The sequence below is a fragment of the Sturnira hondurensis genome, unplaced genomic scaffold, assembly GCF_014824575.4.
Source record: "Sturnira hondurensis isolate 20B ecotype Veracruz unplaced genomic scaffold, ASM1482457v3 Scaffold0002840, whole genome shotgun sequence".
NCBI classification, from domain to species: domain Eukaryota; kingdom Metazoa; phylum Chordata; class Mammalia; order Chiroptera; family Phyllostomidae; genus Sturnira; species Sturnira hondurensis.
Window position 1 is genome coordinate 20,688,611 of NW_028075471.1, and position 13,949 is coordinate 20,702,559.

Below are 13,949 nucleotides of genomic sequence, written 5' to 3' on the forward strand. Positions count from 1 at the left end.
TGGGTGCTGGGCCTGTTGGTTCCCCAGGACCCAGTAGGAACAAGGTCGGGAGTTGTGCAGAGGAGAGATGAAATGGGACAGCCAGAAACCCACACCGGGGGGCGGGGGCGGTCAGCTTGGGGCAGAAAGGACAAGGCTTCCTCTCAGACCACTGGCCCCCCACCCAGGGGTTCCTGTGTGGAGGTTACACCAGACAGGGTCCCCAGGCCTCCTCCTCTGGTTCACGTGACCCCACAAGGTCAGCAGAGATCTCTGGGTGACATTGCCAAACAGGCGGGGACATCCACCCACAGACATAAGCCCACGTGGCAGGCACGGTACCCTTTATTGCCTGGTGTTTGGGGGGATTCTCCAGGGGTGGGCATAGGCAGCCAGAGGCCTTGCTGCTGGACAGGCAGGACGGGCGGGCTCAGCTGCTCGGCCACAGGAGGATGAAGGCACCACGGCTGCAGCGGAAGTCGGGCTCTGGTTGCTCTGGCGCAGGCTCCACAGACACCAGGCGCCGGGTGCCACGCTGGGTCAGGGGTATGCAGTCGGACACCCGGACCTCCAGGGGGCGACCCTCCCTACAGTGGATGGGAGAGAAGTCAGCTGCAGACCAGCAGGTGGGGAAGTGGGCAGGCAGGCAGTGGGGCAAGCATGAAGCCACCCACCCCACTCACCCCTGGCAGTGGGCCGCCAGCACGCCCACCAGCTCCCCCACACGGTTGTCCAGTGGTGGCCTCGAGCGGTGCAGACACACCACCAGGTCATCCTGGCCCTTTGCATGCAGCACCACCAGCTGGTCACGTCCGCTGGTCACGCTCAGCCCGGTCACCTGTGGGTGGTCAGGGTCAGGTGGCGGCAGGCCCTCCTCCCAACCCTGCACCCCCCAGGACCCAACCTCCCTAGTGGCTCTTGAGTCCCTGACTGTGCTGGTGGTACTGAGCTGATCTCTCAGCTTTCTGTCCATTCCTTCTAAGTAACCACACTAGTCAAAGCTCTGGACCTGGTGTCCCCCACCCCTGGCCTGCCTGGGGCCAGTCCTTGCCCTGTAGGAATAGGAGCTGTGGACCTAGGGGCCAAGGAGCCACAGAACCAGGTGGTGAGCGGAGTCCGCAAAGTTCTGGTGGGAGACCCCCAGCCAGGCACAAGTGTGGGGAGAGGGCCCATCTGGGGGCCAGAGAGTAGAGTGAGGGGCATGTAGGGGCTGTGCTCGCAGGAAGCCACACAGGCTGTGGGCTGGGGCGGGGGGTTCATCCTGAGCTGGGACTGTTCTTGAAAGTTCCAGCTGTCCCAGGCAGGTGTGTGGGGGGGCCCACAGATGCCCTGCCCTGTCCCCATGGCTCACCGAGTCCAGGGGCACGGCCCGCATCACTCGGTACTGCCGGTTGGGATCCAGCTTGTACAGGTGCCGGTCAGTGAGCAGGAGCGCACGGTCCCGGCGCCTGCTGAAGCGATTCACCTGCGGGGTGGGCACCAGGGGTCATCCGCCACCCTGTCCCCTCCCACCCCACCCCAAGTTCTCCCTGCCTGAGTCAGATCTGACCCTGTCCCACATGTCAGGAGCTGCTTCAAGGCCCCAGGGGTTGGCCTGGGCTCCTGCTCACCTTGCGGACATGGCTGGAGAAGAGAATGGCGGTGAAGCCGTCCTTGTCCCGCAGTGTCCTCAGGCACTGAGCAAACAGGCTGGAGGCGGCGGGGTTGTCGGTGGCCTGAGCACAGACAGGGGTTACTTGGGATGGGGCGTGGAGGCCATGCTTGGCAACAGTGACTCTGGGTGAACGGCACAGCCACCCTTCACCTCAGGAGATGGAGTCGGGCTCTGTGTGTGCCACTTCCGCTGCACCCACCCTCCTGCCCCACGCATCCCAAGGGCCCAGCACAGACCTTGCAGCCTAAGGTGCAGGGCTGCACATTTCTGCCCACCAGCCCTGCCCCTCAGGCCAGACTGGGATGGACACCCGCCAGGAAGGCAGCAGCTGGCAGGGACCGGGCCCCTCCCAATGGCACCCACCTGGGCAAACCCAGCCCTTGTCTCCTGCAGGCCCAACCAGGGGCATATGGACGGTGCTCACGGGGGGCTGTGCCTGAGGATGGGGGTTGCCCACTTGAGAATGGGGGGGTTTGACCTTAGAAGCGGGGCTGGAGGGGAAGCAGGGTGGAGGCACAGTGCCCAGTAAAGCCCAGGCCAGACAGTTCTGGGTGAAAACCCTTCAACTCCAAGGGCAGAGGGGCAGGGCCTAGAGGACAGACAGACAGACAACCACGGGCAGGGGGAGGACACAGCACGGCCTCAGGCTGGAAGCCCTTCCTGGGTCCCCAGCCCTCTCACTCACAGAGGACAAGTAGTCTCGCAGCCAGGCCCTCCGGCAGCCCCAGTCTGGCCGCAGCTCCTGCAGGGCCCCCATGGCAGCCACCTTGGCCTTGATCTGGGCCATGTCTGAAGGGGGGATGTTCTTCACCAGCTGCCGGGCCCGCCATCTGGGGAAGGGCTGGTGCTCAGGGGGGCCCCTGTGCACCCCTCGCCTCCCCACCCCTGGTCCCACTTCTCACGCTCTTCCCCTGTTGGAGAAGGCCAAGACCTTCAGCCCCGCACTGGCCACCCTGGTGTCCCAACCACCCTTCCTGCTTGGCCGTCCAAGCCCGGCTCATTCCTGGCCCCCACCTGCTATCCTCCCCTTGCTGCCCTTGAGTGAGGAGCCTAAGGCCTCTGTCCCGTCCAACACTCAGAGTGGTGTGGGACAGTGGCAGGGCGGGGGGCAGCTGGGCTTCCCCTGCTCTCCCGATGACTGAGCACTGAGCCCAAGGGGCCTGGTGGGTGCCGGCTGAGGCTGGAATCCAGAGGAGGCAAGGGGCCGTTTGGGCAGTACCTGCAGAAGAGTGCGAGGCAGGTGTCTTGGAAAGGCTGCAGCACAGCCGGAGGCGGCGGCCAAACAAGGTCCCGGCCGTAGAGCGGGGGCTGCCGTGCAGCCTGAAACTGTCGGTGCAGCTCCGCCAGGTGGGCACGCATTTTGTGCCTCCGGAACCAGCGCATGATGGTGTAGACCGCCCGCAGTCGCCGGCAGCGCCACCGAGCCAGCGTGCCCCGCCAGGCCTGGGGCCAGGTCAGGGTGACAGGTCAGGCTCTGCCCCCCCCGCCCCTAGGCCCCCCCCATCCCCCTCTGGCCTGGGCTCAGGTCTCTGGAGAATGCTCTGGTCTCTCAGGGACCTTCTGCTCCACCCACCGCCTGGCGGTACTTCCTACCAGCCACCTGCAAAGGGCTGCTCACCCGTCCCAGGACTTTGGGCTGAGACCCACACAGCTAGGGACTCCCAGGTGCCCCAGGAAGAAAGCATGTGACCAGGGGGACAGGGGCAGAGACAGCCCATCCCCCACCTGTAGTGGGCAGCTGCCAACTGTCCACCTGGAACCTGACCTGATCCAGACCTCACCTCCCATTCCTAAGGGACCCCAAGACAGAGGGACACCCTAAGAGTGCAATTGTCAAAACCCAGACCACAAACCCTACAAGAGAGGCTGGCAGGCAGCCCCATGGACCCACAGATTGAATCAGACTTAACGCTGCATGGGCCACAACTGTCCCAGACCCTGACAAGGACAGACAGGTGCTGGGGGACGCTGATAGGCAGGCGCGTGTCAGCAGCAGGTTAGCACGAGCTTTCTATGTCCTGCTGCTTCTAATGACCATGTTCTGTCATCGTCTTAAACCCAGTGCCCACGTGTCAGAGGTGGTGACAGCTGGGTGTCTGTGTGTGTCCCTGCTGATGGGACTGTGTGTTTCTACAGGATGGAACAGGCGATCGTGGGGAATCTGAGTGTGGCCATGTGTTGGCTGCTCAGACGTGCAAGTTAGATCAGCGTCGGAGCCCTCGGGTGTCACGTGGCCGTGAGGGGAATGCCTTTGTGCCAAGCATGTCCCTGCTGAAGTGTCCAGGGGTGGCATCACTTTATGTGGTTCAGGAAAACTACAGATCTGTGCTCATAGGAGCATCTGTACATGGGTGTGATGGGGACAGGGTGGGGCGCAGGGCCTAGCCATCCAGGCAAGTGGCAACCAGCACACAAATCTGTCAGCTTTTCTGTGCGTTCGAAATGTTCCAGTAAAAGGCTGTGCAGAGAGGTGGGGAAACCACTGTCCTCTGGAAAACACACTGATTGTATGGGAAACGATTTGCTTCAACAGAACGAGGACTGTGCAAGGCCACAGTGTCCTGAGGTGACGTGGCAGACGCCGGGCAGGGGTGTGGGAATTTAGTTCCCCGTTCTGCACACTGCCCTCCAGGTCTGAACTCTTCCAGAATAAATAGAAGAAAAGAAGGAAAACACAGAGGGAGGGAGAGAGGAAGAGAGGGAGGGAGGAAGGAAGCCAGGGCTCCTGAAAATCTCTTTATGACACCTGAGTCCACCTGGGCCTGAAGCCCATGGCCACAGGGCTGAGGCAACTTGAACCAGACCCACATGTTTTACTGAAGTCACTTTCAGTGGTGGGCCGTCTCCTGGGAGTGAGCTGGGCGCCCTGTGACACTTGGAGGTGTGCCTGTGTGCCCAGGTGCAGGCCCGCCCAGCCCCCACGCCCGAGGCCCCGAGGCACCTTCTGCAGCAGCAGCACAATGATGGGTATGAGGCGTGCGCGGCTCTGCTCCAGCGTGACCAGTGTCCGCGGCGAGCGAATGAAGATCTTGGTGTGGCCGAAGGCCACGTCCTCCTGTAGCCCATGCTGCTCCAGGAGGGCGCTCACGGCTGCGCGGTCTGAGCCCAGCAGGTGGTTGGGCCACGTGTACTCACAGGTCATCTTGTACCTGCCACCACAGGCCAGGGCAGTGGGCACCAGGCCCTGGGGAGGGGAGGCCAACCCACCTGTACCCTTCCCTCCCCTGCACGGTCCCTCGCACCTTAGCCCCACCCACATCCCACCAAAATGCGCCAGTGTCCTGAGGGTCCTCGCGACTTTAGCACCCAGGTGTGTCGGGTCTGAGAAGCTGCTTTCCAGAGCCCCTGCCTGCCCCTCACCCCCCAGACTCCCCACGGTACACGGCCCACAGGAGCGGGCAGGGGCAGCTGTACCTGAGCAGGAACCGAGGGTAGGGCTGGCGGGAGGCGAAGCCGGCCCTGCGCACCCTCACGTTTTCCAACAACCCCAGGTATGCAACCTGGTGGCGGCAGTGGCCCTCGTCCAGCCGTGCAGCCACCTTGTCCTCGTTGGGCTTGATGCAGCGCACGTAGAAGGGCTCCTAGGGTCAGAGGGCAGAAGATGCTCAGGGGTCCCCTCGCAGCCTGGCCCCGTGGCATCCTGACAAGCAGGGGTGGGGAGGGCCCTCCCTGCTGGCAGGGGCTCACAGCAGACAGGAAAAAACAGCCCCTGCCCAGGATGTACAGAGGCCACTGGAGGCCCGAAATGATGCCCAGGCACGAGGGACCTGGAAGGATCCGGGGTGGGACCAGGACCTGGCTGGTACCTTGGAGGCCAGGTTTTCTACCAGGGCCACCATGGAGTTCTTGAAGAGTGTGCCGGCCGTCAGGGGGCGCTTAGTCACTTCTGTGATGTCCTGCTGCCCGTCTGGCCACATGGCCCGCAGGGTGGGGTCCGAGCTGTGGGCACAGGCCCCAAGCTCAGATGCCATTGCAGGGAGGCAGCCCCCACCAGCTCAGCTGTTTACAACCTCCAGCTATCTGGCAGGAACCAGACCCTAGCGTCTGTGGGCCCAGCCGCCAGAGCCCTGGCTGCTCACCTGTTGTACAGCAGCCGCTTGAAGTCCTGGAAGAGGGCATCTCTGTTCTTGTCGATGAAGCCCAGAACAGAGTACCTGCGGGGGGTCGCTGGGCGTGAGAACCCTGAGTGTCCCACCCTCCTCCCCAGGGTGCCTGTGGGGTGGGGCCCAGGGGCTGGCATTTCTGAAGGCTCCCCAGCTTCTGCGATGCAGCCAGGGCTGAGAACTACTCTTAAAAGCCCTCTTGCACAGTCACCAAGAATAATTTGGAGGTTGCCAAGGATCTGTTTTAAAGTGTTCTCAAGTCTGACTGAAAACTCTGACACTTAAAAGAATAAAAAAGTAAAAATAAAAGCCTTTTGGCAAAGGACACGTTTGCAGTGTCTAAAAGGAGTGGGCAGAAGGCAGGAGCAGTTCTGCCAAGATGGAGGCATAGGTGGAAACACTGTGCCTTCTCCTACAACCAAGTTTGAACACAACAAAGGTTTGGAGAACTAGGACACACCCAAAGACCAGAAAACGGAATTATACTGAAGTCCAACAACTACCAACCATTCAACGGGGACGGTAAGAGAGGTGGAGCCAGCAGTGGAGCTGGGTCTGGCAGGACAGATCCCCCGACCTAGGCGCGCAGGCAGCCCGGAACCAGTCGGGGTGTGGGGCAGACTGACCGCGGTTGCACATTCGCGCACAGTGAGACGGGCCACACAGGCCCCAGGGGGCGAACCCAGTGGTGGAGGGCTGACGGCGGTGGCACACTCGTGTGCAGTGGAACAAGTGGGCCTGGTGACGGTGGCGGCTGTGGCGCCAGGGCCGCCAGGGCCGCGGCAGCAGGCAGCAGACGGGAAGCCATTGTCCCTCTTTGACCCCGCCCCCACATACAACGTCACAACCCAGCTACTTAGTTGCCCTGTTCTAGTGAACACTTTAGGGCTCTGATCCTGCTACAGAACAGGCACGAACAGCCCAAAAGATGGTGCAAGAAGAACTCAAAGTCCCAGAGCCAATAACTCTAAGCGACCGAGAAATTGCCAGCCTCTCAGAAGCACAATTCAAGACACTATTCATCAGGATGCTCACAGAACTGGTAGATTATAGTCACAAATTAGAGGAACATAGTCACAAATTAGAGGAACATATGAAGGCTAAACTAATTGAAATGAAGGGAGATGCACAGGAAACCAATAGAGATGGAAAGGAAACTGGGACTCAAATCAATGGAGTGGACCAGAAGGAAGAACAAAACATCCCACCAGAAAGGAATGAAGAAATGAGAATTCAAAAAAATGAGGAGAGGCTTAAGAACCTCCAGGACATCTTTAAACATTCCAACATCCGGATTATAGGGGTACCAGAAGTAGGAAAGAAACAGCCACGAGTGGAAAATGTATTTGAACAAATAATAAAGGAGAACTTCCCCAGTCTGGCAAAGGAAATAGACTTCCAGGAAATCCAGGAAGCTCAGAGAGTGCCAAAGAAGTTGGACCCAAGAAGGAACACACCAAGGCACATCATAATTACATTAGCCAAGACCAAAATGAAGGAGAGAATCCTAGAAGCAGCAAGGGATAAGGGGACAGTCACCTACAAAGGAGTACCCATCAGACTGTCAGCGGATTTCTCAAAAGAGACCTTACAGGCAAGAAGGGGCTGGAAAGAAGTATTCCAAGTCATGAAATCCAAAGACCTACAGCCAAGATTGCTTTATCCAGCAAAACTTTCATTTAGAATGGAAGGACAGATAAAGTGCTTCTCAGATAAGGTCAAGTTCAAGGAGTTCATCATCACCAAGCCCTTATTATATGAAATGCTAAAGGGACTTATATAAGAAAAAGAAGATGAAAAATATGAACAGTGAAAGGACAGCAAACACACAGTTATTAACAACCACACCTAAAACAAAAGCAAACCAAGAGGACAGCTAGATCAGGAGTGGAACCATAGAAATGAAGAACACATGGAGGGCTAGAAACAGGGGGGTGGGAGGGGGGAGAAGTGGGGAGAAGGCACAGAAAATAGCATAGATGGTAGGTAGAAAATAGATAGGGGGGAGGGCGAGAATAGTGGGGGAAATATAGAATCTAAAGAACTTGAGACATGTTGTTATAAACTAAGGGGGGGAGAATGGTGGGGGAGGGAGTGTGCGGGTGGAGGGGAATGAAGGGGGGGAATAGAACAACTCTAATGGTATAATCAATAAAATATATTTAAAAAAAAAAGAAGGCAGGAGCAAAGGTGTGGTGGGGGCCTTACGTGACGTCCCCTGCGTAGTGCTTGATCCGGAAGTCTCGGCCAAACTCCATGGTCTTGTCCGTGGGGCAGAGCTGGTGGGAGGAGGGGACAGCCAGGGTCAGGGCCCAGAAGGGGGTGGGCAGTCTGCAGAGGAGGCCAGGCTGCCACTGCAGTGCTGCCAAGGGGAGCAGCTTGGGAACCATCAGGTACATGCCCACTCTGGGACTGTGTGAGGGTGGGGTGGCCGCAGGGCAGGGCACCTGGCGGCTGGTGTAGTGTGGGTGATGGCGGTGGTGCGTGTCCAGCGTCTGCAGGAAGATCCGGTCTGTGATGGGGCCTGCGGTGCTGCAGGCCTCGTCCAGCACGGCCAGGATGCCCCGGTGTGGCCGCTCCACCAGGTCCACAATGGTGGCGTTGTTAAAGTACTCCACCTGGGGTAGAGCAAGCGGGGCGGCTTCTGAGTCTGCCGGCCTCTGCCCAGGTCCCGCACCACCTCCCTGGCAGGGCCTGTGCCGCTCTGGGTGGGCGGGTGGCACTCACGCTCTGCCAGGCGATGCCCTCCCGCTGGTATTCCTCTTGCTCCTGCTGCAGGATGAGCTGGACGAAGAGCTGCTGCAGCTTCTCATTGCAGTAGTTGATGCAGAGCTGCTCGAAGCTGGAGTGAAGGCCTGTCTGTGTTATGTCGCTGCCCTGGGGGGCTTTCATTCCAGGTGGCAGCCTTGCCCCAGAAGTGCCCCTGAGGCTGGCCCGTGGAGCCCCCTAGCCTTGCTGGGGGTGCCTCTTCTGGGCTGGGTCTCTCCTTCATCCCCAGCCCCTACATCCAGTGGCAGGTGGGCTCACAGTGAGGAGCAGTGAGCTCAGGACTATACCTTGCTGGGCACCATGGGATGGGCAGTGGCACCACTGAGGTAGGCTTGGATGTGACCCTGGGGCAGGGACCCACCAGGACAGGGACCAGATATCCCGCTCCCCAGCCAGCTGAGCCCACCCTACCTGTTGACAGGGAACACTTCAAAGCCGTAGATGTCCAGCACACCGATGACTGTGTCCTTGCCATCCTGCCGGGGGTCTCGGTCCCGGGCTTCCATGACATTGTTGATCCGGGTCACCACCCACTCAAACAGCCGCTGGTACACTGCCTGGGGAGAGCCCGGGCTGCTTCTGGCTGCCTCTGGCCTTGCCTCCTCCAGGAAGGCCTCCTGGGTTCCTCCCCACACGGCCTGTCCCCAGAGTACCTTGGCACAGGCGTCCCGGGCATAGCTGGCTTCGGCTGCAGTATGGCCCTTTTCAATGACTTCCCTGCCTCCTGAGGCCACAGTTCGGGCCAGGAGGCAGCGCAGCACCAGCGCCCGGGGTGTGGCTGTCAACTCGGCCACATGGTCCACCAGCACCTCCTCAGCCACAGCCAGATGCCCTTCCTCCGTCTCCACAAACTCAATGTTTCCCTGGTGATGGGGGAACAGGGAAGATTCAGGCTCCATGTCCCCTAAGAGCCCACACACCTTTGCTGAGGTGAAAGGAAAGGATGGCAGGGACACAGCCAGGGATGTGGGAGTGGCCCCGGCTCTGCACCCAGGCTCACCAGGTGCAGAATGGCGGCCAGGATCCGGTGCACGGAGCCCACCTCCTCTGAGCTGAAGCCGATCACCCTCATGGCCTCGGTCACTGCCTGGTGAGGACTCCTCTCATCATTGTCCGGGGCCTGGGGGAGAAGGGGCTCAGCACCCCAGCGCACGCTCAAGTGCTGCACCTCCCACCACCCAGGCCCCTGACTCTGCACTGAATGCCCGTGGGATCGGGGTCCCCACAGTCCCGCCAGCCCTGGGCCCTGTGAACCCTCTGGGGAGCCCACGCTCACGCTGAGCCCTGCACCCTGGCGGGTGAAGTTGTACAGGGCAGGGTTTCTCTGCAGGTGCAGCTGTTGCAGCTCACTGTCCTCGCAGCCTTGCAGCACCTGTGGGACAGGCCTGGGTCAGGCCCCGCCCACAGGAGGGGCCCACAGACGTCCTTGTGGACCCAACCCACCATGGAGCTCTGCAGGGGGGTGGGTGGACACTGCTGGAGGGCAGGGAGAACCCACTTCGATGGTCAGACGTGGTGCAGACATGGAATGAGCCCTGAGAACTCGCTTCAAAGTCCAGGGGGAAGGCATGTCTGGGTCAGACAGGGCACAGATACAGTGGTGTCCAGGGGGAACCCACCCCAGAGGGTGGGGCCAAGGGGGCAGGAAGTGAGCTGTGGGGAGGATGTTCAGAAGGGTCATCTGGTCTGCCCCACCTGCCTACCTTGGCTCACCTGATAGAAGGCGTGGAAGTTCCTTTCACCCACGTGCTGCTTGAGGACCCGAGACTGAGGAGAGAGGGGCAGCTGGACCCACGACTGGGTGGAGGTGAGCCCCCCAAGACAGGCCCCAGAGCCCCAGGGCAGGGTAGGAATCGGGGTGGCTGGCCTGGCCACAGAGGAACCCCACCCTGTGAACCTGGGGCATCAGAGAAGGTGCATTCTGGCCCCCAGGGCTGGTGCTGGAGGGGCAGGGCCTTTGGGACCCACCTTCTCCAGCAGGTAACTGTGGATGTGCCCGCCCACGGGGTCTCCTTTGAAGTCAAAGTTGATGTCCATGTACTTGCCGAAGCGACTGGAATTATGGTTGCGGTTGGTGCGAGCGTTGCCAAAGGCCTCCAGCACGCAGGTGGACTTGAGCAGCACGTCCTTGACCCTGCGGGGGGCGTGGGGCAGAACCACAATGCAAAGACCTTGAGCCGGGGACTGTGCCCTGTCCCAGCATCCCTGTCTGCGCCATGCCCTGTGTTTCCCCCCTGGGCGGTGGAAGGGCCTTCACCCTGAGATGCTGTGAGAGCATCTCCCAGGCTTTGCCAGTCTTCACCAGGTCTTCACTTAGCCTGCGGTGAGGACTTGGGTCTGGACACTCTGCCAGCGGCCTCCAGCTGCAGGGGGAGCAGCTGCTGGCCACTGGCCACATGTGCTCAGCAGGATCTGCCCCCCAGCCCCAGGCTCGCTGCGTCCACAGGAAGAGCAGGTTCCTGAACAGGAAGCCCCTCCCCCGAAGCTGGTGAGCAGCAGGATGGCCCTGATTTCCGGTTTCTGGTTGAAACCCTGACACCTGGCTGACATCGTGGACCTTCCTGGCCAGCTGGCTTGCCAGCTTCACCACTTCTGTCCGGTGTCCCAAGAGGGGCTCAGGACATGTGTGGGCCTCACCCTGCGCTCCCTCCCCGCCTGTGGCAGGTGCCCCTGCGCTGGGCCTCACCTCCCCTCACCTTGGTGGAGGGGTCCTGGGTGAGGACCCAGGAGCCTTCTAGACAGATGGCCCGGCCCTGAGGCCCAGTGGCCTCTCCTGTTCCCCGGCCCTGCCCAGCCTCACCTCTCTACCTCAGCCCTCTGGCTGGGGTTGGTGACTGCTGCGATGTACTGCATGATGCGCTTGCTGGCTTCTGTCTTCCCTGCGCCACTCTCTCCTGCCAGAGACAGGGACAGGCAGAGTGAGCTGCTTCTGCCCCTCTACTGGCTCCCTGTGCCTGCCAGCCCACCAGGGAGCTCCAGTCACCTCCCGTTGCTCACAAATGATGGTGCCGGGGCCCAGGAGGGTACCTGAGATGACAATGCAGGTGTCCCTGGATCTGCGTTTCATCGCCCCGTAGGCTGCGTTGGCCACAGCATACAGGTGGGGCGGCCGCTCGTAGAGCTCACGGCCCTGGTACCTGGCGATGGCCTCGGGCCCGTAGAGGGGCAGCTCCTGGTACGGGTTCACGGACACCAGCACCTCCCCGATGTAGGTGTAGATGCAGCCCTTCTCAAACCTGGTGTGGGCAGGGCCATCCCTCAGCCCTCAGGACGCACACTAGGCCCAGGGATGGTGGGCCCATGTGGGGAGCTTGGGGCCCTGGCCCACCCTGGGGCTGAGCTTGGAGACGGGAGGACAGTGACCCTGAGTCTTCCCAGACCCACCCCCACCATAGCGGAGTACTGGGGTCCACACTGCCCTCCACGGGGCCCTAATGCGCAGGAATTGTGACCCCCCCTCATTTTATGAAGGGACCGACTTGTCCAAGGTTACACTGGGTAAACTAGAGCCTGTGGGCAATGAGAGAGGTCACAGGCAGTACCAGAAAGAGATTAGGAAGCAGAGGGAGGGGCCTGGGCTCCTTCCTTTCTCAAGGCCTGGGTGGGGCCCCAGCAGCAGAAGGGGACCCGCCCAGCCCCACCCAGACAGGGCCTGGGAGTGGTACCTGGAAAGGACCCTGGGGCTGCAGCCACTGCCACCCTCCCCCAGCACATCCTGATTTCTCAGCCCTTCCTTCAGGACCCTGTCACCCTTAGGGGCCAGAATCCCAGGGCTGCTCCCTGAGATGTCTGGGCCCTGCCCTCGGTGCCTATTGGGGTGCCTCTTCCTCAGCTGCCTCTGATGTCAGAGTTCCCTGGCTACACTCCCTCAACCCCCCTACCTGCTGGGACACACTTTCCCATGTGCCAGCTGTGTGGCCCATGGCTCGGCATCCTGTGTCGGAATGGAGTTGGTGACAGTCTCTCAAGCCGGTTTGTGTAAATGAGGTGCAGCTCTGCCTAGCTCGGCGCCCCATGTGGAGCAGCTCATCCCTGTCCTCTGACCCCCACGCCTGTGCTCAGCAGGGTGCCTTCTGCTTCCCCTAGCTGCCCACGGGTGAGGCCAGCTCCTGGCAGCAACCTGTGTCACCAGCGCCGCCTGACTCTGGCCCCTCCCTGCCCTCTGTCCTCCTCCGAGGGAAACGCACCCTGCTGCTCTGCCACAGAGAGCGTCCACCCAGTCTGGTGCTTGTCTGCGTGCAGTGGAGCAGCCCATGTGCCCCAGAGGCTTGCTCAGCCTTCCCACTCCCCCCAGGGCTCAGCAGGGCCCCGAGAGGGTGATGGGGCGTCCACCTGGTCTGGGTGCCAGTCTGGGTGCCCAGCAGTGGGGCAGAAGGCACTGGCTGTGTGGGAGGTGGGGTCTGAGGAGTTCACTCCAGCACTGGCCATCTTCCCTGGCCTGAGGAGATGGTCCTGCTTGCCTCGCCAAGTGCCCCTGCAGTGACCCCAAGATAGTGGTCTGGGTGGCTGTGTGGCTCCCCTCCCCCATGGGGGATCTGGGAGAAGGGAGCTGGGGCCCAGGCCCACCTGAGCTTCAGGTTCTCCATGAAGTCCTCCATGGTCACTTGGTCCAAAAGTACAAAGTCTGCTTTGCCGCACTCAGGGCCCTCCTCGTCTTCCATCCTGCCGGCGGGGAGCACCCAGACCAGGTTGCCTGTCTGCCCGACCTTCCTGTGCAGAGTGTGCAGGGAGCAGGCCCGGCCCTCTGCCCACAGCCCGCCCTGCGCCTCCTCGGAGTGCAGTGAAGTAGGAAGTGGGTTCTGGCCCCGGGGAGGGGCTGCCCCTCCTTCCCCAGGGGCTCTGACCCCTGCTTCCTGGGCGGGCGGCCTAACGGTGCTCTGGAGGTTCCCTGGGGCCCTTAGCAATCTCCATTCTGCCCCTTGCCCCCAGTGGCAGTGGCCACGGTTCCCAGCCCTGCCACATGGGGTCACCTGCAGGACCTCAGCATGTGCGGATGGCCAGTGCCCTGGCATTTGGGGCAAGGGCATGAGCAGTGGCCATCGTCCTTGGAGTGTGGAGACCATGCCAGGAGGTGACCAGCAACACCGGCCAATGGTGGGCCGGGGTCTGCATTCATCTGCCTCCCCCGCCCCCCCCCCCCCCACCGGGTGTTTCCCAGAAGGTCCCTTCCTGTGTGAGGGCTGCCTGCCTGCCCGTTGGGTGGCAAGGTTGGGGAGCAGCACAAGGGGCCTCCTATGCTGAGGGCTCCACCGACCAGGCAGCAGGTAGGAGCCACTCAATTCTGTCCCTGAACAGCCCACCCCCAGCACAGGACGGAGCGTCTCCCTAAGTCGTGTCATCCATGTGCTGCCTTTGGGACTCGGTGTCTGGAGGAGAGTTTATCTGACAATTGCCTTTCAATCAACCTGCTTTCCTTTTTATAGAGATTTTATTACTTCAGAAAA

General features: G+C 61.1%; 1 protein-coding gene across 2 annotated transcripts; it reads right to left on the reverse strand.

Annotated features, from left to right (window-relative positions):
• Positions 1 to 306: 306 nt before the first annotated feature.
• Positions 307 to 13,282, reverse strand: MYO1G (myosin IG). 2 transcript variants are annotated; one of them, XM_037041037.1, is made up of 22 exons: positions 13,072 to 13,282; positions 11,533 to 11,741; positions 11,306 to 11,399; positions 10,474 to 10,639; positions 10,219 to 10,272; positions 9,782 to 9,877; positions 9,506 to 9,625; positions 9,159 to 9,368; positions 8,917 to 9,062; positions 8,464 to 8,578; positions 8,184 to 8,354; positions 7,945 to 8,015; positions 5,713 to 5,787; positions 5,440 to 5,572; positions 5,048 to 5,214; positions 4,575 to 4,782; positions 2,853 to 3,076; positions 2,319 to 2,463; positions 1,590 to 1,694; positions 1,331 to 1,444; positions 663 to 817; positions 307 to 566 (listed from the first exon to the last, which is right to left on the reverse strand). In XM_037041037.1, exons 1-22 carry the CDS (start codon positions 13,164 to 13,166, stop codon positions 410 to 412), a joined length of 3,030 nt encoding a protein of 1,009 aa, XP_036896932.1. In that variant the 5' UTR covers positions 13,167 to 13,282; the 3' UTR covers positions 307 to 409. The 2 variants fall into 2 exon arrangements, with proteins under 2 accessions (XP_036896932.1, XP_036896933.1); XM_037041038.1 differs by lacking the exons at positions 11,306 to 11,399; positions 11,533 to 11,741.
• Positions 13,283 to 13,949: the final 667 nt, after the last annotated feature.

Coding starts and splice junctions, on each gene's coding strand:
- MYO1G (XM_037041037.1), bottom strand. CDS start 13,166: ATGGAAGACGAGGAGGGCCCTGAGTGCGGCAAAGCAGACTTTGTACTT. Junction 9,369..9,505: donor TGGCCGCCATTCTGCACCTG/GTGAGCCTGGGT, acceptor CCCCATCACCAG/GGAAACATTGAGTTTGTGGA. Junction 4,783..5,047: donor TACCCTCGGTTCCTGCTCAG/GTACAGCTGCCC, acceptor CTGTGGTGGCAG/GTACAAGATGACCTGTGAGT.